Source organism: Pagrus pagrus, assembly GCF_965226575.1.
Source record: "Pagrus pagrus genome assembly, chromosome: 12".
NCBI classification, from domain to species: domain Eukaryota; kingdom Metazoa; phylum Chordata; class Actinopteri; order Spariformes; family Sparidae; genus Pagrus; species Pagrus pagrus.
The window spans coordinates 2530651-2556127 of NC_140196.1; the positions used below are offsets into that span (position 1 = coordinate 2530651).

At 42.8% G+C, this 25477-nt stretch overlaps 2 protein-coding genes across 4 annotated transcripts; one reads left to right on the forward strand and one right to left on the reverse strand.

The window, feature by feature from the left end:
- Window positions 1-1516: 1516 nt before the first annotated feature.
- Window positions 1517-13854, forward strand: slc39a6 (solute carrier family 39 member 6). Of its 3 annotated transcripts, none has more exons than XM_084368795.1 (12): window positions 1517-1675; window positions 3210-3414; window positions 3794-4346; window positions 4518-4674; window positions 5439-5537; window positions 5625-5794; window positions 6122-6316; window positions 6621-6705; window positions 6833-7234; window positions 7469-7549; window positions 8008-8198; window positions 10200-13854. In XM_084368795.1, exons 2-12 carry the CDS (start codon window positions 3215-3217, stop codon window positions 10350-10352), a joined length of 2286 nt encoding a protein of 761 aa, XP_084224921.1. In that variant the 5' UTR covers window positions 1517-1675; window positions 3210-3214; the 3' UTR covers window positions 10353-13854. The 3 variants fall into 3 exon arrangements, with proteins under 3 accessions (XP_084224921.1, XP_084224922.1, XP_084224923.1); XM_084368796.1 differs by lacking the exon at window positions 1517-1675 and adding an exon at window positions 1768-2231; XM_084368797.1 differs by lacking the exon at window positions 1517-1675 and adding an exon at window positions 1768-2197.
- A 495-nt stretch (window positions 13855-14349) lies between these two features.
- LOC311266431 (uncharacterized protein) lies at window positions 14350-23387 on the reverse strand. Its single transcript, XM_084368786.1, has 4 exons — window positions 23313-23387; window positions 21736-21787; window positions 21090-21191; window positions 14350-20400 (listed from the first exon to the last, which is right to left on the reverse strand). Exons 3-4 carry the CDS (start codon window positions 21187-21189, stop codon window positions 16691-16693), a joined length of 3810 nt encoding a protein of 1269 aa, XP_084224912.1. The 5' UTR covers window positions 21190-21191; window positions 21736-21787; window positions 23313-23387; the 3' UTR covers window positions 14350-16690.
- Between the last annotated feature and the right edge of the window lie 2090 nt (window positions 23388-25477).

The following is a 25477-nucleotide window of genomic DNA, read 5'->3' on the forward strand; positions in this document are numbered from 1 at the left end:
CGTTCTTTGTAAAACGAAGCCTCGTTTCAGGGCGTTCTTCCCAGAGTTCAAGTTATAGAGCCAGTTAAAAAGTAATAATCGGTATGTAAAAAGTCCAAATTATGATTGACATATTTTATGACAATTATGAAATTTTTCCTTTAATTTTGGCTCTTTATCTCATAATAATGTCTTACTGTTGGAACATACATGTATTTCTTTAATCAAGGATAAACTTCCATGATCTTTTTCTCTTTAAGTGGCAGAATTGGGCCTCCACACCGTCGTCCTCCTCCGAACAGCCCAAGTTCTTCATGAAAACATGTTTCTTTTAGCATATTTGTATCATTAACATAAATAAAACTCATTTAATTAAACATGCTGTATGTGTGATTACAGTAATGGTTGTTGGTGATGTATGAATGATTTCGCTGCTCAGCTCCTCCGACTCCCACAGAACTGGACCCTGGTTCTTCCTCCTCACCATCACTCCCTCCTGTCACAGACCAAGTCGATGAAAGGAGTCGATAAGCACACAGAAATTATGATTCCTGTCGTATTAATGACATCTGCTCCGCTGCTGAGAGGCAGCTCTGTCCTCCTGAGATGATTCATGGCTCAGTAGTTTTTAAACATCATGTTTTTTAACAGACAGCTGATCAGAGGGCACAAATTATTAACCAGGGGGAGTCAGAAATCTTTCCCAGGACTCTGTGCATCAGATCCTGCTAAATTAATCCCCTTCCCCTCTTCTTTCCCACAGACCTGGACACTGGTAGTGCCGTCACATGATACCAAAGCCCAGTCACATGTTCTGCAGGACTGTCCTCTTCACAGCAGCATCTGCAGGTCCTCCCGTGGTGCCTTCACGTGCTGCTGGGACAAAACCTCCAACCCACCGTCTCTGGGTGTTGCTCGGCATTACACAGCAGTGAAGCTATCAGCTTTCTACATGGAGTTTGACTTGATGATCAATAATGATGATGGTTGATTTTCTGTGTTGTTTTATCTTGACTTAATTTATACATTTTTAAAAAAGAAAGAAAAAACTAATCGGCTCCCGAGTCGTCTCACAACATGTATGTTCCCTCACACGTTTTATGTTCCCTCACAATATTTTTTATGTTCCCTCACAACATTTCTTTCCTTCTGTTTCCCTTTAACCGTGTTGTTATGGATCAGACACACCGACCTCTTCGGCCTCTGTCCCGGTCTTCTGCTGCTCCTGTCGAGGTCACTCATCCGACAGGAAAAGCAAGAATAACTCTTAAAAAACACCTCCACCTTCTTCAGCGTGACTCTGACAGCTCAGTAAACGTCTTTTAAATGTGGCTTTTGTGTTTTAATCTCCTCTACTCTCAGTTTTTGCACTACTGGACTTAAGAATAACACTTAGGCTGTTTTAATTAGCCTACATGAGTTAAAAATAGTCACCAGTTTCATTTGTTGGTTTAAAGTATGCACTGAGGGGCCTAACAACACCCCCCCACCCCCCCAGAGCTTTGGCCAGCTTTACATCCTCCCTCCTCCTCCGCCCTGCCGAGCGTCTCTCTGAATTCCGACGGGCCGTGGAGGCAGCACAGACAAACCACATCCATCCGCCTTCACTACCGGAGCGGGACCGAGCGGGACCGAGCGGCACCGCGAAGCCTTCACACACCACCCGGAGCGGACCCGAACAGCACCTACGTCCCCTGTGAGTTGTTTCCACTCGTGTAGGAGCGGTCGTGTCGCTGCGTGTGTCCGGCCGGCGGGGGAGGCATGTCCGCTCCGCACGGCGGCGGCAGCGGCTGCCTTCAGTTTCCGGGTTCCCGTCTTTGTGCACACGGCACCGGGCTGGTGCGGAGCGCAACGACCCAACGTGTTACTGTTTACCTCCAGCGTGTGTGTGTGTGTGTTTCTGGGCGAAGACGGACACACACGGCCGGTCGTACCGCGGGAGGAGGATGGTATATGTGTGCGGCTTGATGTCGCTGTGAGCTGCGGCCGAGCCTCGGCAGCAACACGAGGCCCGCGCCCCGCGCCCGGGCCGCGGCCACCTGGCAGCATCCACCGACAAAACTTGACGATTAACGGCGGCTAGCAGCGCTGCTAACGCGGCTAACCTACTGTCAGAAACCGAAGAGGCGCCGGAGCTACGAGCGTGTCAGTATCACCACCACCTGCCCCGAGACCCCGTGTCTGCTGATGCTGAAGATGAGCCGCCTGCGTGGTTAAAGTAGCTGTTTCCAGCCGTCCGCAAGCCTTCATCTGTATGAGCCGTGCGCCAGACCCCATTCAGAAAACCTTTAAGTTTAATGTAATGTCACGTGACATGATGAAAACCGTCTCAACATAACCGAACTTTTTTATAATCCAGTTAATCGGACTCTTCTCTTTAATTCGGCTTAACATCCAACAAACTAGACAACATCTTTTACAGCTTTCTCACCCACCTAACTGTCCATCTGTCTGGCCTCAACACCGCCGTCTGTGGGTTGTAATTTGGTTTATCTGCCGGATAATGAGATCAGCATCCTGTGATCACATCGGATTTGATGAATAATTGGAGTTTTGTTGTAATCTCACATCCAGAATTAGCCATAATCCGTTAAAAGGCCTTCCGTCATTCACACATCATGTCTGGTTAAAGTTTTCCATTGTGTAACAGCGTGATGTGTGTGTGTGTGTGTGTGTGTGTGTGTGTGTGTGTGTGTGTCATTTAAACCACAGTGTGTGTACGTTCACTTCAGTTGATTCAACAGCAGAAGTGTATTTACTCAAGTACTGGAGTAAACTTTGAGGGACTACTTCATTCATCCTCTCCACTTAAGGAGGAAATGTTGAGCTTGTTTGCTGCACCAGTTTTAAATATGCACATTTTAATGATGATTAATTGTTATAAAGTAAATGAAACAGTGTATAAAATGTGCAGAATCACCTCCATGAAATGCTGCAGACAGTAACCAACACGTCACTAACATTAATAATCTGTATTATTATAGACGGAAGACATTTTGTCTGCAGTGAGTACTTAAAGTTACTAATTACTACTGTACTAATCCACTCAATGAGGGAAATATTGGTCTTTTTAAATGTGCAGTGATAATTCAAGGTGTCACGATAACGATATAACAGAGAAACCGCAGGAAATCATCACATTGGATTTATTTTGCATGATTTTGATGATTGTTCTCGTCAGTTTAGTGTTTTTATCTTTTATAATCGCAAAACATCTTGTTTATTCTCAGATACGATGGATGAGAAGAGGAGTCGACCCATCGCGGCTGTGATGTTTCTCCTAGCCGTGAGTTTGTCTGGCGGCGGGTCGACCGGTTCTGACTGCAGCACGACCACCGCAGAGACCAACGGCGCGGTGCGTTTCCTGTCGGCCGTGGTGGACTCGCAGAGAGCCAAGGAGAGTCAGAGACAACACCTGGAGGCTCTGTTCAACAGGTGAGCTCCAGACAGTACAACACTCACAGTCACTGTTTAATTCAGTGTTTTTTATTTTTTATCGCTTTAAATGATTAACAACTGAAAGTAAAACCACCTTGAAGCTGCGATCACGTGAAGCTTTCTGACAATTTAACACTTAACTGGAAAAAATATAATGAAAACAACTTTAAATCCACTGAAGACGTATAGATATCAATACCATCATCAATTCTGATTTCCAGCTGTGGTGGAAACACAAATCCCTGCAGAGCCGAGTCAGACCGAGTGGAGCCGGGCCAAGATATAAACTGTTTCCTTCATGTGAATGTTTTACAGTGAAAGTCTTTGTAGATACATTTGTGCGTTGACAGCAGGGACCTCCGTTAAATCGTTTCAGATACGGAGAAAACGGCACCATCTCTCTGGCCGGGTTAAAGCGTCTCTTGGAGAACGTGGGCTTGGACCGCATCAGGAACGTCATGGTGCGACATCACGAGCAAGCGGGTCACCATGACCACCATAATCATCATCATCACTCCCACCACCACGAAGGCCCCCATCAAAACCATCCTCATGACGACTCGCATCACCAGAAACACGTCCACGCCGAACCACCGCCGGCCAAAAAGTTCCCAAAGAGCCCTGACGTCTCCAAAGACCAGGACATCCACGCCGGCCTGGACGACAAGAAGACGGCGGCTCAGGAGGGCGGCACCACGGCGGCGTACGGCGCCCAGGTGGTGGTGAAACCTGAAGTTGATAAGAGTCAAGACGACGGCACAGAAACCAGCAACCTAGTAGTCAGCCGGGAGAGTCGTCACGTGCACGAGCATGAGCACGAGCACGAGCACGACCACGCCAACGAGCACGCCCACGACCACGCCAACGAGCACGCCAACGAGCACATACACCAGGATCTTCCTGACAACAACAGCGCGGACAGCACAGAGGTAAGTTGGATATTTGTGACAATCTGAGTTTCAGTGTCAAATTTACAAAAAAAAAAATGGAAAATGAATTTTAAAAATGTAAAATATTGTAAAGGAATCTGTTTAAATGAACAACTTCCTGTTAAAACCTGAATATCTCTCCTCGTACGTGTTTTCGTGTTTTGCCTCCAGTGTCTGAGCGCCTCCAGCATCCTCTCCTCACACGGGATGTCTCAGCAGGCGGGTGTGTCCGTCAGCGACTTCAGCTTCCTCTGCCCCGCCCTCCTCCACCAGATCGATGGCGGAGCGTGCATCCTGCATGGACGCGCCGCAGGACACGGCGAGAGAGGTAGGAGCCCATCGACGGCAGGAGTCTGTGCAATCTCTAATAAATAAACATATAACCCAAATGTTACCACAGCAGTGATAACATCGAGGATGAACTGATTTGGTCGTCAGAGGTCAGAGGTCACTGTGACCTCACCGCACACACATTTTTTGCCATAACGCAAGAATTCATACAATAAATACAGTGAAATATAACATAGAAATGTCCAACAGGATAAAACGATGAAGTTGTGACAGTTGGTTTCAGACAGAGGTCAGAGGTCGGATGCACTGTGACATCATCATATTCTGCAGAAAATGTTCTGGACATTATTCAGCGGCACCGCTCGGGAACGGCGACTTGGCTGGTGTGCAGAGGCAAACAACAGCGATGCAGTAATTCTAGTTCTTAACTGTTACCTGCCTGCTGACTCTCACACTGACACACCTGTCAGAGCGTTCAGGTGCACGTCAACAGTCCAGATCTACCAGTTTATACTGGTACCACCCAGGCAGACTGTCTACAGGGAGTGTTGTGTGTGTGTTTGTGTGTCAACCTCTTATTTTAATGACTGTATTCGCAAAGACCTCTCGTGGCTGTAGTGGATGCTGACGCCTCGCTTTGAAGCCTTGTTATAGTTATAAACATCTGAAATTGACACACCTGGTGAAGCTCTGACGAGGAGGGTTGTGACTGATCATCTTTTGTTATCAGAACATTTTCATAGTAGTCTTATATTTCGATGTGGCAAAGCAAGATTGATTTTATTTTATCTTTATTTCCAGACCATAAACATGGTCACAGTCACCACGGTGACCACAACAGCTCGCACCACGACCACGGCGAGCGCCCCGGTGGAGAAGGTGGCAAAAGCATCACCACAGGTAAGATCACATGACGTTTATGGATTCATGTAGAAGTTTCTAGAGACGTCTCAGTGAGCTGAAGTGTCTTTGACGCGTCTGTTGCAGCGTGGGTCGGCGGCTTCATCTCCATCACCATCATCAGCCTGCTCTCCCTGCTCGGCGTCGTCCTCATCCCGCTCATGAACAGAGTTTTCTTCAAGTTCCTCCTCAGCTTCCTGGTGGCGCTGGCTGTCGGCACGCTGAGCGGAGACGCCTTCCTTCATCTCATCCCCCACGTGAGTCGACTGGACGGTTGTTTACGGGCCTCTCTCAGTACAGGAACATGATGATCTGTAACTTCAGGGTCTTTTGATGTGGGGTTGTATGAGGAACTTACATCTTAGTCAGTGTGTCTCCTGCAGTAGATCTCCTCAAGTCGGAACAAACCTAAAGAAAAGAAGGCGTTCAAAGACCTGGTTTTGTTGGGTTTAAACTCAGTTCAAACAGCAGTGATGCGTTCAGTATCGGTGGCAGTTTGTTCTCCAGCTGCTTTTCAGTTGTTTTCCTGTCGTCCGCCTCGTCTCATCCACACCTTTCTGTGTTCGTACCTGCCGATGCTTCAGTCTCAGGGAGGCCTCCATCACCACCACGAGGATTCAATGACGAACTTCTCTGATGGACATCACCACCACGACGAGGGGGAGGAGAACCTGGACGGTGTGTGGAAAGGCCTGACGGCTCTGAGCGGAGTCTACTTCATGTTTCTGATCGAACACTTCCTGACGCTGGGGAAAATGTACAAAGACAAGAAACAGAAGGTCCGATTTCTTTTCATGTTTGCTTCATTAGAACGGAGATAAGGTGGACGTTATAAAACACAGGTCCTCACTTTCATCTGTATTAATTGATCTAATTGAACTGCTGTATTTTTCTAAGGAATGAATTTTATAAATCTGAGTTAATTACTACTTGTTAGTTATTTTTGCAGTGGGATTTAGAAAGTCAGTAAATAACCAGATGGCATTTATTGAGTGATATTTATTATTAAGTGGAAACAAGTGGCTGTGGTTGTTTTTTTCAGTTGTATGAAATAATTACAAGGTGTTCCTGCCGTCCTAACAGATCCAGAAGAAGTGGGATCAGAACGACAAAGCAGATCCAGAGAAGCAGCCGGCCCTGGAGGAGAACGACCTGAAGCCGACTGAAGGTGAGACTCAAAAATCCAGTCATGGTTGTATCTTGACACGACGGCCTCGTTCATCTTCAGTCAAACTTCTAATATCAGTGACAAACTATCCTGCAGTAAGAATGAATCATTGTCTTTCTTTCTCCAGATGTGGAGACCAACGGCGCCGGTATGTACGGCGACCACTCGAGCAGCCTGCACGCCGGCGGCGTGTCGGAGGAGGAGCAGGTGATGCTGGCGCCGCAGGTGTCCGTCGTCTCTCCGCAGAGTTACGCCGGAACGTCGGGGGCCGCGGCCTACACCGCCGAGGACTGCGAGAACAAATGCCACTCGCACTTCCACGACACGGTGGGCCAGGCCGACAGCATGCACCACCACCACCACGACTACCACCACATCCTGCACCACCACCACTCCCAGAACCACCACCCTCACAGCCACTCCCACTCCTACTCGGAGGAGCACTTCCAGCAGGCCGGCGTGGCCGCGCTCGCCTGGATGGTCATCATGGGAGACGGACTGCACAACTTCAGCGACGGCCTCGCTATCGGTCAGTGGGTGTTACTCTGGTCTCAGAGCGGAGCCTGGTGATTCGCTGGGCGACATTTTCATTATTATAAAAATGTGAAACTGTGAAGCTGTTTCGAGCCTGAGTTGGTTGAATTAGCTGAAAACACCACATGATGTTGTTGACATTATATGAATATTACTGTGCTCATGTTATATTATTATAGAGCAGCCGTGGTGGTGACTTGTTTTTGAATGTTTTGCCGTCGTCCTGCAGGAGCTGCCTTCACTGAGGGTCTGTCCAGCGGTCTCAGCACTTCTGTGGCTGTTTTCTGTCACGAGCTGCCTCATGAGTTAGGTAAGACCTTCAGCTGTAACGTCACGTTCATTTCCCCTCCAGCTGCAGTCAGCAGTCAACATTACAGAACTGAAACACGCGACAGTGGAGGTCACCTCCGGGTCACTGCTGCAGTCAGGCTGATCAACAGGAGTGAAGATAAATCCACTTTTTAATCCCAGAAGTTACAAAGTAATCTCTGAGCTCTGCTCCCGTCGGATCAGAACAGAATCTGATGTCCGGGTGTTTCTTCCTCCAGGAAATCCAGACTCTCTTCTCCTCAGTAACGTCTCCTGTTAAGTTTTGTTGGGGGGACCCCTAGTGGCAGAAATCACATAATGCACATTTAATAAAATGAGGAAAGAATATAAAATCATCAAGAAATGTTTCGACTTCATACTGTGACAGTTTTTTGTGATATGATTCTTTGAAGACGTGTTTCCTCTCTGGGGTGTTTACCTGTTTGCTCCGTCTCCCAGGTGACTTTGCGGTGCTGCTGAAGGCCGGTATGACGGTGCGTCAGGCCATTCTGTATAACGTGTTGTCGGCCATGATGGCCTACCTGGGTATGGTGACCGGTATCTTGATCGGACACTACGCAGCCAACATCTCCATGTGGATATTCGCCCTCACAGCCGGGCTCTTCATGTATGTGGCTCTGGTGGACATGGTGAGTCAACGACTAACACAAGCTCAACACAAACGTGGGTTTTCTGCAGCTGCACGTCAGAACACAGTTTTCCTCCAGCTAAGTAAGTTTCTGCAGCTATTTAGCAGAGCGAGTCGTCACCGCAGGCTTTTTGTCACAAATATCGACATTTACATTAAGAATTAAATGGTGTTTCGGAGATTTGTGGTTAAAATCTGCCGATGGATAAATGAATAAATATTATGATTTTTAGCATCTAATTATTAAAAATGCTGCCGTGAAAGAACAAGAAAGTAATGACGGAAAGGAAAATAAGAGAAAACTTGTGTCGCAGTCCTGTGCTGTGTGTGAAACTCCGACAAAGAAGCAATTTGTCTGTGTAACGACACCAAAACACAGCCGAGACTCAACATTGATTTTAATCACACGACTGTTTTGGTACAAACATTTCGATAAACCTTCAGAGACGTCGCCGAAATGAAAATCTTCCTGCATTCAGAGTTTGGCGGGTGTTGACCTTAAACTGACCTTAAAGGACAACACAGTTTTACTGTGTTTATGAGTGGCGGACCCTGCCACCTTTCCAGCTTCAGTTTTCTGGGACCTTGTTTTCCTCTGAGAGCAGCTGGTTTATTCACTTAACCCTCAAATTCTGAGAATTTTGTCTACAAAACTACACAGTGACCCTTTAAGGCATCTGTGTATATATTTTTTTGCCCTTTTATTAAGAGGAGTTGTGGGTTTACTGCAGCCTGACGCTTAATATCCACAACAACAGTAATAATGATAATAATAATTAAGAAATCGGATCACAGTTTATGAACTGAAAGCCGTGAATAAAAAATAACTATTACAACGTTTCCAAACAACAGAATAGAAGAAAAAGAAAAGTCTCTGAGGGTGGTGTCAGATGTGTTTATGTGCGCTGTCAGAGTGAATCAGGTCTTGAGGAAGCAGTTTAAACCTGACATGATCGGTTCTTCTGTGAGAGAGGAGAAGTGAAACTGCCCTCATCCAGTCAGCAGCATCTGTTCTGTCCACTCAACAAGTCTGGACCGACCCGACTGTGTGACTCTCACCGGTGCTTCAGCTCGGAGAGCAGCAGCCTTCAGGACCAGATGGCCTCTTCTCACAGACACAGACACACACACAGACACACACACACACAGACACACACACACACACACACACATAACAGGGTTATAAAAACAACATAAGCGAGGTGAGCTGTCACAAAGCGCTGCTGTCTCAGCTTGTGTTGTCCGAGGCTGCCCTCTTGTGGCCGCTGCTCTGCGCTGCGCTCTGATGCTTCAGCTTTGTGTCAGATTATCATCAGTCTTTGGTTCGTCTCCCTTCTGCTTTATGACGGCGTGCACTCGAGCTACATGGACTCCACAAGTTCCTGCTGACCCAGCTTGATAACAAATCAACAAGATCAACATGTAGGTACCACCAGGGCCTAGAGGGGAACCCTGGTGCAACATATTAATGACACGCCCCTCTTGTCATCTCAAATCACCGCCAGCAGCAAAGTATTGTAAAGGTTTCATTTAAAAACAAACAGAAGTGCTGACATGCTGCCGGCTGCAGAGCCAGGTGAGCCCGCAGGAAGTGGGAGGAGCCGGCCTTTAAAACTTCTGGCTCGGAGGCTGGAACCAATCAGCTCCCTCGGACAACCTACAGTCATCATTCACTCAGCCTATCACACACTCACACAGGGAACCAGACAGAAGGATTAAATCAGGAAATTAAAGAACATACACGGAAATGTTCGTACGACGTCCGGGGACGTAGCACCTGCAGATCAGACAGATTTAGGCTAGCAGTTTCCCTCTGCTTCCAGTCTTTGTGCTAAGCTACGTAGCCATCAGCTATGGCGATCTCGATGATGTATTGTTAGACAACTCTTCATTTCAACCTGGTGAATCATTCGTTCCTCGTCCGTGCCGCTCTTCAGCACGGTGAATGGAGCGAGCAGTTTTCTTCCCGCAGTCTGACGTCACGTGTCGTTTTCTTCCTCAGGTGCCGGAGATGTTGCATAACGACGCCGGGGATCACGGCTTCAGCCACTGCGGCTTCTTCCTCCTGCAGAACGCCGGCATCCTGCTGGGCTTCTGCATAATGCTGCTAATCGCCATATTTGAGCACAAAATCCAGCTGGACCTGGGATACTGAAGGAGAGGAGCTGCATCTCAGCGTCTCCTTCAGACGTGTAACGTATTTTTAGTTGTTCTAGACGGAGCAGTCACTTCGGTTTAGTTTGTATTTTCATAGGAAGTTCGAACAGAAATGTTACGTAGGAAGTTACATATTTAATTCCATTTTTTTAACCATTATGTTACTGATTTCTTTTTCTCTTACTAATCTGATGAGTGTTTCTGCTGCTGAGTCAAACCACGTTGGTATTACAGTTGATCTCAAAGTGCCATAACAGCAACTGGACCGGGTCACAAGTTACACTCTAAAATCCTCCTGTAGGTTCTGTTAGGTCAACGTTTGTATACCGTGAGCTTAATTAATAAGTAAGAAAACCACCAAATATTCACATTTCAGAAGCTGGAACCAGAAAAGCTTTGATGTTTTTGTTTAGAGGTTAACGCCATTAAAGGACCAGTTCACCCAAAAAGTAAAATCCAGTCATCGTCTCCTCCCTCCATGATGATATAAAGTCAGGTGAAGTCTCGTAGTCCACAAAACATTTCTGGAGCTTCACAGTAAAACAGCGTTGCAGCGTTCTGTGAAACACCTGAAGCAGCTGGAGACTTGATTCAAAATGGAAGAAAACAACCAAAAAACCCGACATGGCTCCGTACAGCTCGTCTGCAGTAATCCAAGTCTGTAGAAGCCCCGAGACACAAACTGAAGCGAGAGCTCGACCAAGCTTCGTCTTTTCAAATCAGACGGGGTGATCGCTGACGCAGCTACAGTGAAGATCTCAGCATGCAGAAGGTCAGTGAGGGGTTCACCGAGGGGTTTACAGTAAGAAGAATGTAAATCTTAGTCTCAAAGTCGAGAATAACCAGGGATGTAACCAACTACAATGATCTCAAGTACTTTTGAGGTACTCTGCTTCAGTTTTTCCATTTTCTGCTACTTTATCTTTGCACTCCACGTTATTTATTTGATAATTTCAGAAAGCTGATTAAGATTACTGTACTGCTCAGCCATCACTCGGGACAGTAACTTGTAACTTGGATTCCAGCAGACGAGCTGTATGGAGACATTTTATGTTTTTTAAATCAAGTCTCCAGCTACTTCAGTTGTTTAGGAGGACGATGCAACGTTGTTTTACTGTGAAGCTCCAGAAATGTTTTGTGACGTATCGCACAGCTGCAGCAAATCCTAAATCATCGTCTCCTCCTTGTAAATTCAGCATTAAATGAAAACAGTCAGTTGTTTGTTTCCTTGTAAAAAGTGTCAGTTTGTGGCAGCATGGCTGTACCAGCCTGTCTGCTTCTGTGTCTAAAGTGCTAAAGTCTTACCTGCCAACATTTAGCAGCTGTTTGAACACACTGTTTACACTGATTTCACCATTTACACTCAATTTATGAAAGAAGAAACATTTTATTGATATAAACATGTCACATTTTACAAATACACTAAACCGTAACCAGCATAGGCTACTTCTTTGTCCTCGTGGAGAAAGTCACCAGACTCCCTTTGAAAATGTCTTAATTTAGTGAGTTGTTGAGTTGGAGACACTTTATAAACTTTGTGAAAGTCTGTCTCTGATGAATTCTTCATTATTTAGGCTTTGTAAGAAAACGTGTCAGTGATGTCCATGTTTATTTGCATATAGATCGCAGTAGTGAGGTCTGATATCGGATGTTAACGTCCAGTCTGATCAGCTGACGGCTGACGATCCATCACATTAGGAGCTTAAAACTCCTCACGTAGTAAGAAACAGTATAATAACGTGAACGTTCAGCTGAATGAGCAGGAAATCCGTCCAATTAATCAACCAGCCTGATCAGCTGCAAATGAACTCTCACGATTCATGTTCTGATTAAAGGACTTCTTTTCCATTGGCAGTTTAAAAATGACGAAAATGAAAATGTTCATGACGAGAGGACAGAAAGACGCAGCTGTGAAACAGATGTTAACAGTGATGACATCCAATACTGAACGCTCACCTGTCAAAGATCTCCGCTGCTTGTTCAGGAAGCGCATTAAAGCCCAGATTTGTTTTATCTTAATATTTCTAAATGTTAAATCTGAATGACATCACGCAGGGACGATATTTAATTTCATCGTAGTTTAAACGACAAACTCGTCGTACCAACATGGCCGTCGGCACTGACCGGCTGAACTGTGACTTCACTGTGTGTAAGAGGAAAGACAAACACTGTTCGGCATCTGGCGACTGAAAGCAAATCACCGCAACAAAAAGACTCAGCAGGAAAACAGTTAGCTGTATTTTTAAAAGTGTTTTTAATTTATTTCATTGTTAGTTGAAGGGTTGATGTGGCAGCTCAACACTGATTCAGAGAAAACTAATATTTTGTTTAATAAGTTTCTGTAATCTTTGTTACAATATTTCTTCTGTTCAGTTACAAATACACAGACGTCAATATGTTTTTTTTGTTTGTTTTTTACGAGGCTGCTCTGATGTTAAAGGTCAAATAAGTTTCCCTCACAGGTCGTGAAAATGTGATTTACTGACCTTTAAAAAATAATAATAAGTCAAACTGCTCAAAAAACGACAGATTCCAGACATGAACTTCACTGTGGATATGACATGTACAATATTCTACTGAATGTATATATTTATGTAACATGCTGTTCGAGTATGTGTTTCATCGATTTCAGTTGTCGACTGTGGTTTCACTCGATGTGCCGTTTGTTGTGAAGTGTCAGTTTCATCAGATTCAACAAGAACCAAAAGAATCTCATGAGGGTGGAAACCTGCTGACGGAGGTGGATTAAATCAATACAACACCTCACGTACAATCACACAGCTCTGCAGCGAACACTCACCATCTATAATGTTGTCATGGAGCTGCTGGTTTGACTCTGGTCGTCTTTGAGGCTGCAACTTGTGTGAAAACTAAAAAAAATCCCATCAAACAGGCTCCAACTAAAACGATGTAAGAGACTGAGGAAGTCTAAAACATCTGCGGAACGTTTCAGAAGTTAAATTAAACACTTTATTTATTGTAATTTATTGTAAACCCTCTCAGTTCCACACATCACGGGATGTGAAATGGAGCTAAAGGCATTTTGTCACACGTGTCGTCATGATGTTAAAATGTGTTAAAACAAAGAACAAAGTTTCGAGTTGAATGTTGATAATATTTTATATTCAGCTCTGTGAATAACATTTGAAAGCATCTCGAGGCATCTTTTTGTTCATTTTGTCGTGTTCTTGCACTCAACACTTAAATGTTTCCCTGTATAAAATAAAAACTCACCTTCAGGCACCAACACTGACTCTTGAGGCTGCAGTTTCTGATCTTTACGACTTTTTGTGGCCTCAGAATTGACCGTCAAGTCCAGACAACACCTGTCTCCAAAAAAACAGATTCATCAAACTGATTTTTTACTGCACAACTGTAAGAACTGTATTTCTGTTATTTTGTCCACCCCTGACTGCAGTGACCTTCAGGCAGCTGTGACGTTGACTCACTTTGCTCTTTGACATTCCTGAACACAAATAAAGTTGCTCACCTTCACTGAACACTCTGCCTGACCCTCTTTACTTCTCCACTGCAGTCAAAGCTGATTTCATGTTTTCTTACTCGTCCTGAAAACTTCCAATCATTTATCTGTCAGGTTTGATGTAAGAGTAAAACTTTAATACGCACATTTAGGGAATACATTCAAAACGCTGAAAACGAACATGTTATAATTGAATAAGTTTGGTCATCGGACACTTTAACTTAAGTATTTTGAATATATTTAGCTATATGTTTAGACTGAAGTATTTCAAGAGCCCATGTGGCAATAATAATAATAATGTTCTATAAAAAGTCAGATGTAGAAAGTATATAAACTTATTTAGAACCTACATAACCTGGAAATAACAATTTACCTCCAATAAACTGTGTGAGCCAATAATAAAGGATGATTGAGACTAAAGAGAGAAAAATACAGCTGAGACAAAAAGACAACAAACGTGTGGTGGAAATTTGTCTTATTAGAGATATCTGAAATAAACTTGTAGGAATACCAGTTGTCTTTTGAGGATTTTATTCTTTATAAAGAAGGTTCAACAATCATACAGAGTGGCATGCGGTCTGCAGAAAGAACAAGATGAGACGGTTGAGAAACCTTTTTGATAGAAAGGAGGTGCCCTGTGTCCTTCTCATGTCTGTGCCAGATTCTGTTCCCATAACAAGAAGCATTTTCAAGGATGTAGGACGATCATATGAAGACAATGTAAAACATAATGATGTAAGAGTTAAATCATTTCTCATAAAAGAGTCTAGTAATATAATTTTCCATGACACTCCTCCCTTTTGATGCACAAACTACACACAACACAACATCAAACATTCCCTCAGGATTCAATTTATCACATATTGTATAGTCGAAAAGCAATAATAGCTGTTTTTGTGGAACATAGTTATTCCTAGTATTCATTGCAAGCTGGGAGGAGGCAAACCACATGTTCACTCAGTAGTGTATTCATCATCATCATTCTTGGCAAGTATGAAATTACTGATCACGTCATGTGATTATTTCCAACACTCATAAAGAACACTGCATATATTTGATCCTTAAGCAAACACTGATTATGCAATAGATCAACACATCGCAATCATCTACGTGTCTTTAAGAATATGATTCAATTTATCAGGCTGAAATAGATGCAGGGACGCAGGCTCGCTTCTCTTCAGCCCCGGCGTTTTGCACGTGTAGAGAGGGCCACTACCTTGGAGAGGTTACTAGCACAATCACAAGGTAGCATGATGGTTTTGTTGTTGTGGGAAGCACATATGAAGACGATGTAAAACGTAATAAGTATATAAGAGTTAATCATAATCATTTCTCATACAAGAGTCTAGTAATATAATTTTCCATTACACATGCATCCAACAAAATGAATGTATTATCAGTTGTCAATCACATAACAATCCAATAATCAGTGAAAGAAAACATCTTTACTGACAAAACATCAATGAGATTATTCATTAGGTTGCTTTCTTTTCTGAAGTACAACTGAGCAACATTTAAAAAAAGAAAAGAAAATACACAAAATGCATCATGGGTTAAAATACAGAATACATGTTAAAGCTGAATTTACTGATATCTGTAATCACTGTTTCAGTACTTGATCTCAGATTCTTTAGAGATCCCTGCCTCTCTAACTAGATTAAATTAAGTAGTCATAGCTGATCTGACAGAACCACAGCTGCAGAGGCTCCCTTTTTATAAATGTTGGTAAATACTGGAGCTCACCTGTAATGGTTAACATTTCCAGTGCTGAGAACAAGTTTAAACACAACAAACTGCACATAAATCACTCACCGGTACTGTAGTTTGAACAGGCTGAAGGTTAGCAGCATTAACCTTACAAAAACTGTATCAAACCTATAATTTGATCATGTAAAATATAAAGCAATTGTGTTACAGTCTTTGTTATCATCATCTTCTAAAACACAAAAAAGTTACAGAAACTGGCAAACCCCCAAAAACAATGTCTTTAATCATCAGCATAGAATAAGACTGATCCTAATCACTAAATATAATTAATAAAACATAAGAGGACAAAAATCTGTATCAAGAATTAATGGCACCAGTGGCCCAGCCGACAGATCAATAAATGACATCACGTGTCAGATAAAAAACTAATTTCCGTATTTAACAAACATTAAGTTTATGTCGCGTGGCATGACAATCCAGGTCAGTGTGTTCTTAGCCAACTGAAAGACTTTCGGATGAACTGCAGTGAAATCTTTCCCATTCACAAAGAATGAATTTATTTAAAGGTGCAGTTTGTAGTTTTGGGTCAGAATTTTTAATCAGAAGAGAAAAATCTTCATTGACTGAAATAAATAAACAAACTGTCCTCAGAGGACAACACAATTTCATACAGTTCGACTTTGCCTGCTTCAAAAAGTGTTCTGGTTCCTTATTTTCCTCTGCTGATGGCTTGTTTTTATCAGTTATGGAAATGAATATTTTATTGAATATATTAACTTTTAATCTTGTAAATATTACCTTTCTGAGTTTAAATTTCTTTTCCAAAACTACATAGTGCCCCTTTAACGTAGCGCCATCAGCTGGTCCAAGTTTCCAAAAGTCTAACAAAGCTTCTTGATGACAAGAAGATAAAACAGATTATACTTTGCATCCTAACAAGCTTTGTGTGAGCGCTGAAGTGTAATACATCATGCTAACTTTAGCATTAACTTGCAAAATGTTAGCACATTACAACCAGAACAAAACGTCGGCGTGGTTACTAGGTGGTGGTGTGAAAAGGCCTCAGGATTTTGGTTCTGGTTTATACTATAATGGCAGCCTCACAGTGCTGACATGGCTGCAGACCTGCAGGTATGCCATGTTTTTCCCTAAAATCCAAAGAAATTTGTAACTTTCTTGAACAAGCCTTTCTTTTCTTGCCTCTCCTGTTTTTCTTCAGACAATTCCTCCTCCGTTTTTGTAAGTTTGTCTCGTTTGGGTACTTTGGAAATGATTTTTGCTCCCTCTTTCATTGCCTCCAAAGACTGTATTCGGGCTTGGTACCCCTCTTTGGCCTCTGACTTTTCCCCTTCAATCAGCATGTCAATATACTCTGGAGTGGTTAGAGGGTTTGGTCTCAGGGCGATCTCTTGCAGACGAGTTATACTGTGAGCAGACTGATCCATCAAAGACACTATCATGTTTTGAAGGTGAACAATCTCTTCCTCTTGCCTCTCGATCAAGTCCTGAATAGTCAGTTTCTCTTTTGCAGCTTTTTTATATTTGTCTTTCAACTCTCGCAGTGTCCGCTTCTCTTTTACTTGAACATACTCCCACCTGTACGTCTGGTTGAGATGCACACTCCAAATGCATTTTCCCGGGCAGACTGTGCACATCCCGGTCCTATCCATTGATGCACATTTGCGTTTTTCATCATCATCTTCTATCATACACGGGTAGTGGCATGTGATGAAACATTTCTGGCAGTTGGTAATGTACTCTCCTTTCTTTGAGAGCGTTTTTTTGACTGGCTTGATAACATCCACCTCAATCTCAAAGTTTTCATTTGAAGTCATGACTGCTTCATGCTCTTTAATCTTCTCTTTGGTTGTCTTGATTTCTTCCAGTTTTGCTAATCCAGCTTTAACTTGTGGTTGCAAACCTTCGACTGCTGTTTCAAGCTGCTTTCGTTCTTGGAGAACCTCTCTTGTCATTAGCAAGCTTTTGGTTGTCATTTTGCCCAAAGCGGTGAAGAACTTCTCCATGCTTTTAGCACCCATGTTCCAAAACATTTCATCAAAGTTGTCATCGTCCTCATCAGAATCCTCATCACAGGCCCCGTCACTGCTGCTTCTGTTGTCTGCAAACAATGCAGAGTTGTTGAATTTGAAGTGAACTGGAAGCCCGATGTCATTTTTTGGACATGGAACCTCAGAGACGTTTATTGCCTCAAGAACTGGTGGCTGCTTGCCGTCCGCAAAAGTCACCAACATCTCAATGTTCTCTGCCACATCTTTCCCAAAAATGGACAGCACCGAGTCAAACACATATCGTTGTGTTGCTGTTAGTCGTGCAAGAGAGGCCTGAGTGACGAAACACACTGCATCAATCTCACTGACTCCATTCACGGAGGTGAAAAGCCTCCGAATTTGCTCTGTGATCTCCTTGTCTCTACCTACTCCTCTGGTATCCCCGAACCCTGGTGTGTCCACAATGGTCAGGGAGAAGGGGATTTTAAAACCCTCCTGGTGGTTGACTTTGTACACAGTTACTTCAGAGGTCTGGCTTTCAGCTTGTGATCTTGACTGATCCTCATCAACTAACTTGAATCTGAAATTGTCCTTCCACTCTACACCAACGATGTAGTTGATCATTGCATTGATCAGAGTGGACTTTCCTGATCCAGTCGCTCCAAGAAGCATTATCGTGCGATTTTGCCTGATGCTTTCTTTGCCAAAGTTATACCTCCGACATCCATCGATGTCCATATCTTCTTCTTCCAGAGGAGGCTTGTAAACTGAGGGGGATTCAGAATTTATCTTCTTGCTAACAGCTTGGAGGTATTCAGCAAGACGCTCAAATTCACGTTTTGTTGTGCAGACATTAACAGAGATGCTTTCTCTGCTTCGTCCAGCTTCACCACAATCACATCTGACCCTGACGACATACTCTGTCTCTAACTGGAGCCCTGAAATGATAATTTTTTCAGATATTAGCATCATTTGGTTCCACTGGAGATCTTCCTCTTTCACCCTGCTGTCTGTTTTGGCGTACTCCACAATATAGCTCAGGATCTGGACATCTTGTCCAAGTTCAGCAGGTTTGTCCCAGCTAACTAATATCTCATTTGAGTTTGGTTCAACTTGAGGTTTTCCAGGAGGACTGCAAGGTGAAGTTTTAATGGAACCACTGACTTCACAAGCTGGTCCAACACCTACTGAGGTCACTGCTCTGCATCTGAACTTATACTCTGTGTTTGGACTCAGATCGCTCACTGTGACTTCTCCAGCTTGTGATGTCTTTTCTTTCCATCCATCCTGTCCACTGACACAGTACTCTACAGAGTAGGAGGTGATGTTCTCTGCTCCAAACTTTGCTGGAGAAATCTTCAGTGTCACACTGTTGTGGTTTATGTCTCTGACTGTTACTGTTTCAGGCTTTGAAGGAGGCTCAAAGTCCTCAGTGTCAGAGAAGCCGTCTTTATAGAGGACGATGCTTGAACCTTTCTGTCTCTCATCTGTTGAACCAACTGTCAAGAACTTCATTTTCTTGTTCTCCTTGTTGGCCTCTGCGAAGTCACTGAAGAGTTTTGCTTTACTCCTCATTGTACCTGCTACTTCTTTTAAAAGGTACCACTGTTCCTTCTCTACATCATGAGTACGAGACTCTTGAGGGTTGTCTGGTTTGGTTGTTTGTCTTAAGTACTCTGATAAAGTTGAGAGGTACGGTTCAACACTTCCCAGTGAGGTGAAAACAAAACACACAGCATGATCTGCACTGTGAATTTCCTCATGAAGACGATTTTCAGATTGGATGATTTTTGTGTTTTTCATCATGTTGGTGAAAGACTTTAAAATGCAGAGTTCTCTCTCTTTACAGTCCATCCACTTGTTGAGGTTGTTGCTGTTGAAAGGAGAAGAATGTCTCTTCTTCAGGATCTCTGCGAGCACAGCCTCTTCTTCTCCTCCTCCTCGGATTGATGGAAGTTTCTTTGCCAAGTTTTGTTGGAAATCCATCTTGAACTCAGAGCACATCTCTCTAAAGGTTTTAATCTTTGTGCCAATCTGTGGGAACTGCTGTGCAGTGGTGGTTTTCAGTGCATCACTACACCTCATCTCCAGCTCACTGAAGTCCTCCAGGACTCTCTGCGATTCCTGGACTAATCCTACACTTATCTGACGGACAAGTTTAGCAGCAGAAGAATCTAAACATGTCAGTGGCAACAGCCAGACCTTCGTTGGTACGGCATTTTCTCCACTGGCTCCCAGCAATCTTGGAAGGCTTTGATAGACTTGTATTGCATCCTCAAAGGAGACGGGAGTTTTTTCAAGACAAAAGTCTCCATAGAATCTGCAGGAGAACTTATCAGCAATTGTTCTGTCTTTGTCTTCCATTTTCAGTGAACCTTCTCCCTCTATAGCAAGACAGGGAATTTTCTTGATAATCACCTTCAAGTTACCCTCAATGTCTTGATGATCTTCCTTTTCTGACACCTCACGGTCAAAGACGAAGAAGGCTTGTGCTCCATAAAGGATACCTGTGACTACATGTGTCGCTAACCCTTTATCAAAGACATATGGATGCTTCACATTGCCTCTTCCAAGATGATCCATCGACAGTTCCTCAAACTTTGTGGTAGCTTTATACTTCAGTGTTACTCTGGCCTGGTTTTTGGATGTTTTATGATCATTCAGGTATTTTGCCGATCCATCAACCTCGACCAGTCCACCCAAGAAACTTGCTTTAAGAGAAGCTTCAACCTTTAGTGCTGAAGATTTGTCCTCAATTGATTCAGATGCAACTATCTCAAACTCGCTGTTAGGATTTGGTCTTTTTCTTGTATCTTTTTTCAGCTCATTGCCATCCCACAGTGTCATGCCTGCCAAAAAGAAGAGATTATGTGAACTGCATGTCAGTAAGGCTTGTGTAAGTCTAGCTTATATGAGTTAGTTTACAGTGTTGGTTTTCCTGGCTTGTAGCCTCAGCAAGTGTTTCTACATCCTTTACTAAACAACTATCTGTTTAAAAAGGTTTATAACTTTTCTCTAAAGCCCTGTTCAGACAAAAGATTTGTGAGGAGACGAGTTGAAACTTGGAATGTGCCACTCTGCAACGTTTTGAAAACCTGCCAGTTCACACTAATGAAACTAAATGGGACGTTGTATAGTTTCAATTGCAACAACTCTGTACTGTGTTAACTGCCGGCTTTTTCTGGCTTTTTAGTAGCTGATATAATTTGTGGCGTCCTAAAATAGGTATGAGCACAGTGGTATTGAGCTACTTGCTACAGTTGCATTACTAGTAATGATTAAATGGCGAAAACAAAAGGGCATGTGTGTCACAAAGCAAGTTTACGGGACAGGAAAAGAAAATGGTGAAACGTTGATTGTGCGCATTATGTTCTAAAACCAGCCACCAGCAACTTGACAAGCTGAGTCCAGCTGAGACGGGCCAGTTCTGAAACATCTAAACTGGACTTCAACTTCTTTTTTTTAAAAATGGCTGCCCTCAACTCACAAGTTCAGGCCAGCTGCCACCATCTTGTTGTGATTACATGTCAACACTTACCAGGAACAAGTGTATCACTGCGGCAGTCGTACAGCATCCCCAGGCTGAACGGCCGGCCGAGCGCTGCCACCTCCATCGTTCTGCTCGCTTCAGGGTCCATCTCTTAGTCAAGACCAGAGAAAACAGAAAGTTACTTCACTTCTGTGACTGTCCTGCTGTCCAAACCTCATAATGCTAATTTCAATGATTTATATGTTTTCCCATTTAAAGACTATTTGATTTGCTGTGTATTAAGAAACTTCCTGAACATTTTGGGCCAACAAACCGATATAAACCCAAACTAGAAAAAAATAAAAGCCTCTTTTTCATCTTTTATGAAAAGTCACGTTTGTTTTTTACCTGATGATTATTATTATGATGATTATTATTATTTAATATACTGCTGCAACAAGCCAACATTTAAATAACCAATTCATATTTTCTAATCCACTGTGTTCACATCAGAATGGTCTCAATAGATCTGAGCTGAGTGCTGAATTCATTTTCCTGCAAACACAACTGTGGACATGCAGAGAGAAAAGGAAATGTCATGATGAATTTGCATACTGTGAAATGGAAAATGACTGACTAGTCGTCACCATTTTCTTTTGCCGATGAAATAAAAAATAAACTGGCAAAACAAACAGGTAAAGAGTCAAATACATACCACCTGTCAGCAGCTATTATACTGACTTCAGATCTGGGCCAATCACCTTCCCCTAAAAAGATCAATTAAATGATCATGGTCAACTGGAAATACATAAATTCACATGTTCAGAATACAGTTTCATATTGTAAGTGTGTAATAATTCTATTCAAGCAAGATGTTTTCAGCAGAACAAGCTGTAAAGAAACACAGACATATTTTCACCTTATGGAGTTGTTAAGAGAGACGTGTTCACAAAGTGCTGATTATTTATACATCCAGCAGATGAGGAGCAATAACTGATAATCCCACTGGAAATGTAAAACCCAAAACAGTGAGCGTAGTGCTGCTGAGATGGTGAAGTATCTCTTCATACAACACATCAGGGCTCGAGTTATGTGGGAGCCAATGGAAGCTGTGAGGGGTCTCTAATCCATCACCAACCACCATTATTTAATCACAAATAATACATTTTTCAATGTAATAAGTTTATTTTACATCAGTGATATGACAGAAGTGTATTGCTGCCACGCAAGGAAAAAAACACTATCATGTTGTTCAGTGAAAGTTTTAGTAAAGTAACAATTTATATTATTATGTCTCGTTTACATGATTTGATGAAGTTCTACTTCATTCTTGGGTTGAGATACGGCGAGATGTTGCACTTATTGAGCACGATGGAAGACATTGTGACGTGAATGAATGAATGAATGAATGAATGAATGAATGAAATGTATTGGTCACTCAGAGAGTATAAACTCTGGTCACAACCAAAGGATAGGGGCGGAAGCCTCAGCTTATATATAGCCCCCCCTTGAGTGAACAGTGCGGAGGATTTTAAAATGCATGAGGCTGTACAGAGAGAATCAGTCATTCCTCTGGAGTCAGCGTCAACTCAGTCTGACTGCATATGAGCAAAATGCTCTGCTTGACTGGAGGAGGAGGAGGAGGAACAGGAGGAGGAGGAGGAGGGAGGAGAGGAGGAGGAGAGAGGAGGAGGAGGGAGAGGAGGAGGAGGGAGAGGAGGAGGAGGAGGAGGGAGAGGAGGAGGAGGAGGAGGAGGAGGAGCGCTCTGTGTGTCATGTGGTCCAGGCCATCAAACTGTCCTCCTGATTAACAGGTGATGGACTCTGGGTGAAATAATTCATCTTTATTCATGTTTAAAGTTTAAAGGAAACACCTTGTGTGTCTTAACTCCCAGCAGCTGTTCAAACACACTGATTCTATGCTCAGTTTTGAGACTTGTTGTGTATCTGAAACTGTATAAACTTTGTGAAACGATGTCTACAACACATTCATTTAGCAAACGTTTTACATGAAGATACTTTTTTCTTTGTGTCAAACGATCCATTTGTTCCAGTGATGTAGCTTTTTATTTGTCTCTCTCTCTCTCCATCCTCTCACTCTCTCCCCCCTCTCTTGCTCAATCTCTCCCCTCTTTGCTCACTATTTCTCTCTCTCTCCGTCTCTCCCTCTCTTTAATCAGCATTAAACAACCAGGCATACAACCAAACTGCACGACTCTGATTAAACAAATATACACAGCAGAACTGATACATGCAACAGCACGTGAACAAAACCAGCATTAGTGTACTTACAGTAGAAGTGTGTGTGATCCTCTGAGGCAGTGTTGTAGTTTGACTCCTTGTATCGTCTCTGAGACAGAAACGCCCCCACATCTTTATTCATTACGAGGAGGCGGCACAGAGAAGAATCAGGTTGATTTCCCTGAAATCACACGACCAGGAGGCACAGGAAACAAAACAATCAGTGTTACACAACGTCTCTGTACTTTGTGATAATGATAAAGGTTAGAGTATACAATGAAAAATAGATTAGAACATTTTCTGTAAGTAGGCCAGAGTAACTTTTGGACTTTGTTGATAGGAGTTAAAGGAGTTTGTTGACAGACATTTGTTGCACTGGTCACATAACCATACAGATCCTTCTCAGTGTATGATTTTGCTGCAGGTCAATTTTTTCATCAAAAATATACCTTGTTTTTTTCTTGCTCTAAACTAGCTTCAAACATGTCCCTTTATGACCTTGTTTTGTGGGTCTATGTACAGTTGCGATCAAAAGTTGACATACGCTTTTAAATAAAATGTACATCATGGCAGGTTTCAGTTCCAGTGATTTCTACAGTTGTCCTTTTTCTGTGATGGAACGAGTGGAACACAAAGTACTTTGTCAAAAAAAACATTCATGAACTTGCTTCATGCTTCAAATCTGAGTTTATTATGGGTCTTCTGAAAATGACCAAATCTGCTGGATCAAAAACATACATACAGTAATTCTAACAATTACAGTTTCTGTGATTATAGAAAGTTGTGTGAATCCAGTTTTCTTTGTGTCATGGCCTCTTAACATCTTCTGAGTGATTATATGATTGATGTTGCTGGTGAATTTTCTGGGCCCATTTTAATAGGTCTTGTTTGATTCAGCCACAAATACTACAATGGAAAAGTCTAAAGAGCTCAGCATTGATCAGAAAGAGCACATTATTGATCTGAACAAGTCAGGAAAGTCACCTGGAACCATTTCCAATCTGTTTGGAGGTGAGAAGGTGAGGCCTTTAACTTCAAGAACACCATACTTACTGTCCAGCATGGTGCTGGTAGTATAGTATAGTAAAATCAGGCTAGAATTGAGGTTTGGAATGACCCTCTCAAAGTCCTGACTTGAACCCAATCAGAACATGTGGACTGTACTGAAGAAACAAGTCCGTGCCAGGAAGACAACAAAGTAAGTTGAACTTCACTGATTCTGTCAATAGGAGTGGTTAAAAATTCAGCCAGAGGCTTGTGGATGACTATCAAAAATGGCCAAGAGACATTTAACCAAATATTAGAATAACTGTATGTATGTTTTTTAATTAGCAGATTTGGTCACATTTTCAGAAGACCCATAATGAATTCAGATTTGAACCAAAGTCCAAATCATTGGAACTGAAACCTTCCATTATTATATGACCGCCACTGTAGGTGATGAGTCCTTGTTGGGGGTCGGCGTGGAGTCAGTGGTCCATAGCTGCACCAGCTTCTGTTCAGAAGGAGTTGTTCCAGCACCTTTGGTCAGGAGCTGGAAACACTGCTGTGGCCTGGTGTCAAACCTGTTTGTGAAGTCTTCATGAGCTCTAGAGAGGTCAAGAGAAAGGTGCAAGTTTCTCTTATGCAACTATTATGGAGCTATAGATTCATATCAGTGTAGGACAGTCTTGTTGGCCACAGCAGTTCTGCTGGAGGTTAAATGAGTGATCTGATAGTCAATATGCTCATTACAGATATGATCTCTTTGGCAGTTATCAAGGCACGGTGCAATGCAGCAACTTTTTTCGCAGAGTACACAGGAAGCAATTCACATAATCACTGTTACACAACGTAGGCCATCTTGGCTCTTTTTACACTCTCTCTGACACACACACACACAAAAAAAATACTTTATATAACTTGGGTGAAGCACTTCAGTGAGAAAGAGTGAAACGACACCTCCTGTTTTACAATAGTAACATTTATTTTATACTATAGGAAAGTCAGGTATACAGTAGTTGTTGGGTAATTTTAAATACTAAGAAATCCAACAAAAAGACTGAACTATAACTTAAATAATAACAAACTCGGAAAAAAACATGCAGGAAAATAAACCTAGTTCAATCAAAACAACACAACAAAAACTCAACAGCCACTGGTTAACCTAAACGCAATCCAAAGGAAAAATAAGTCACTAAGAGAAAACAAAAGCAAATTCAAGTACTTGGAAGCAA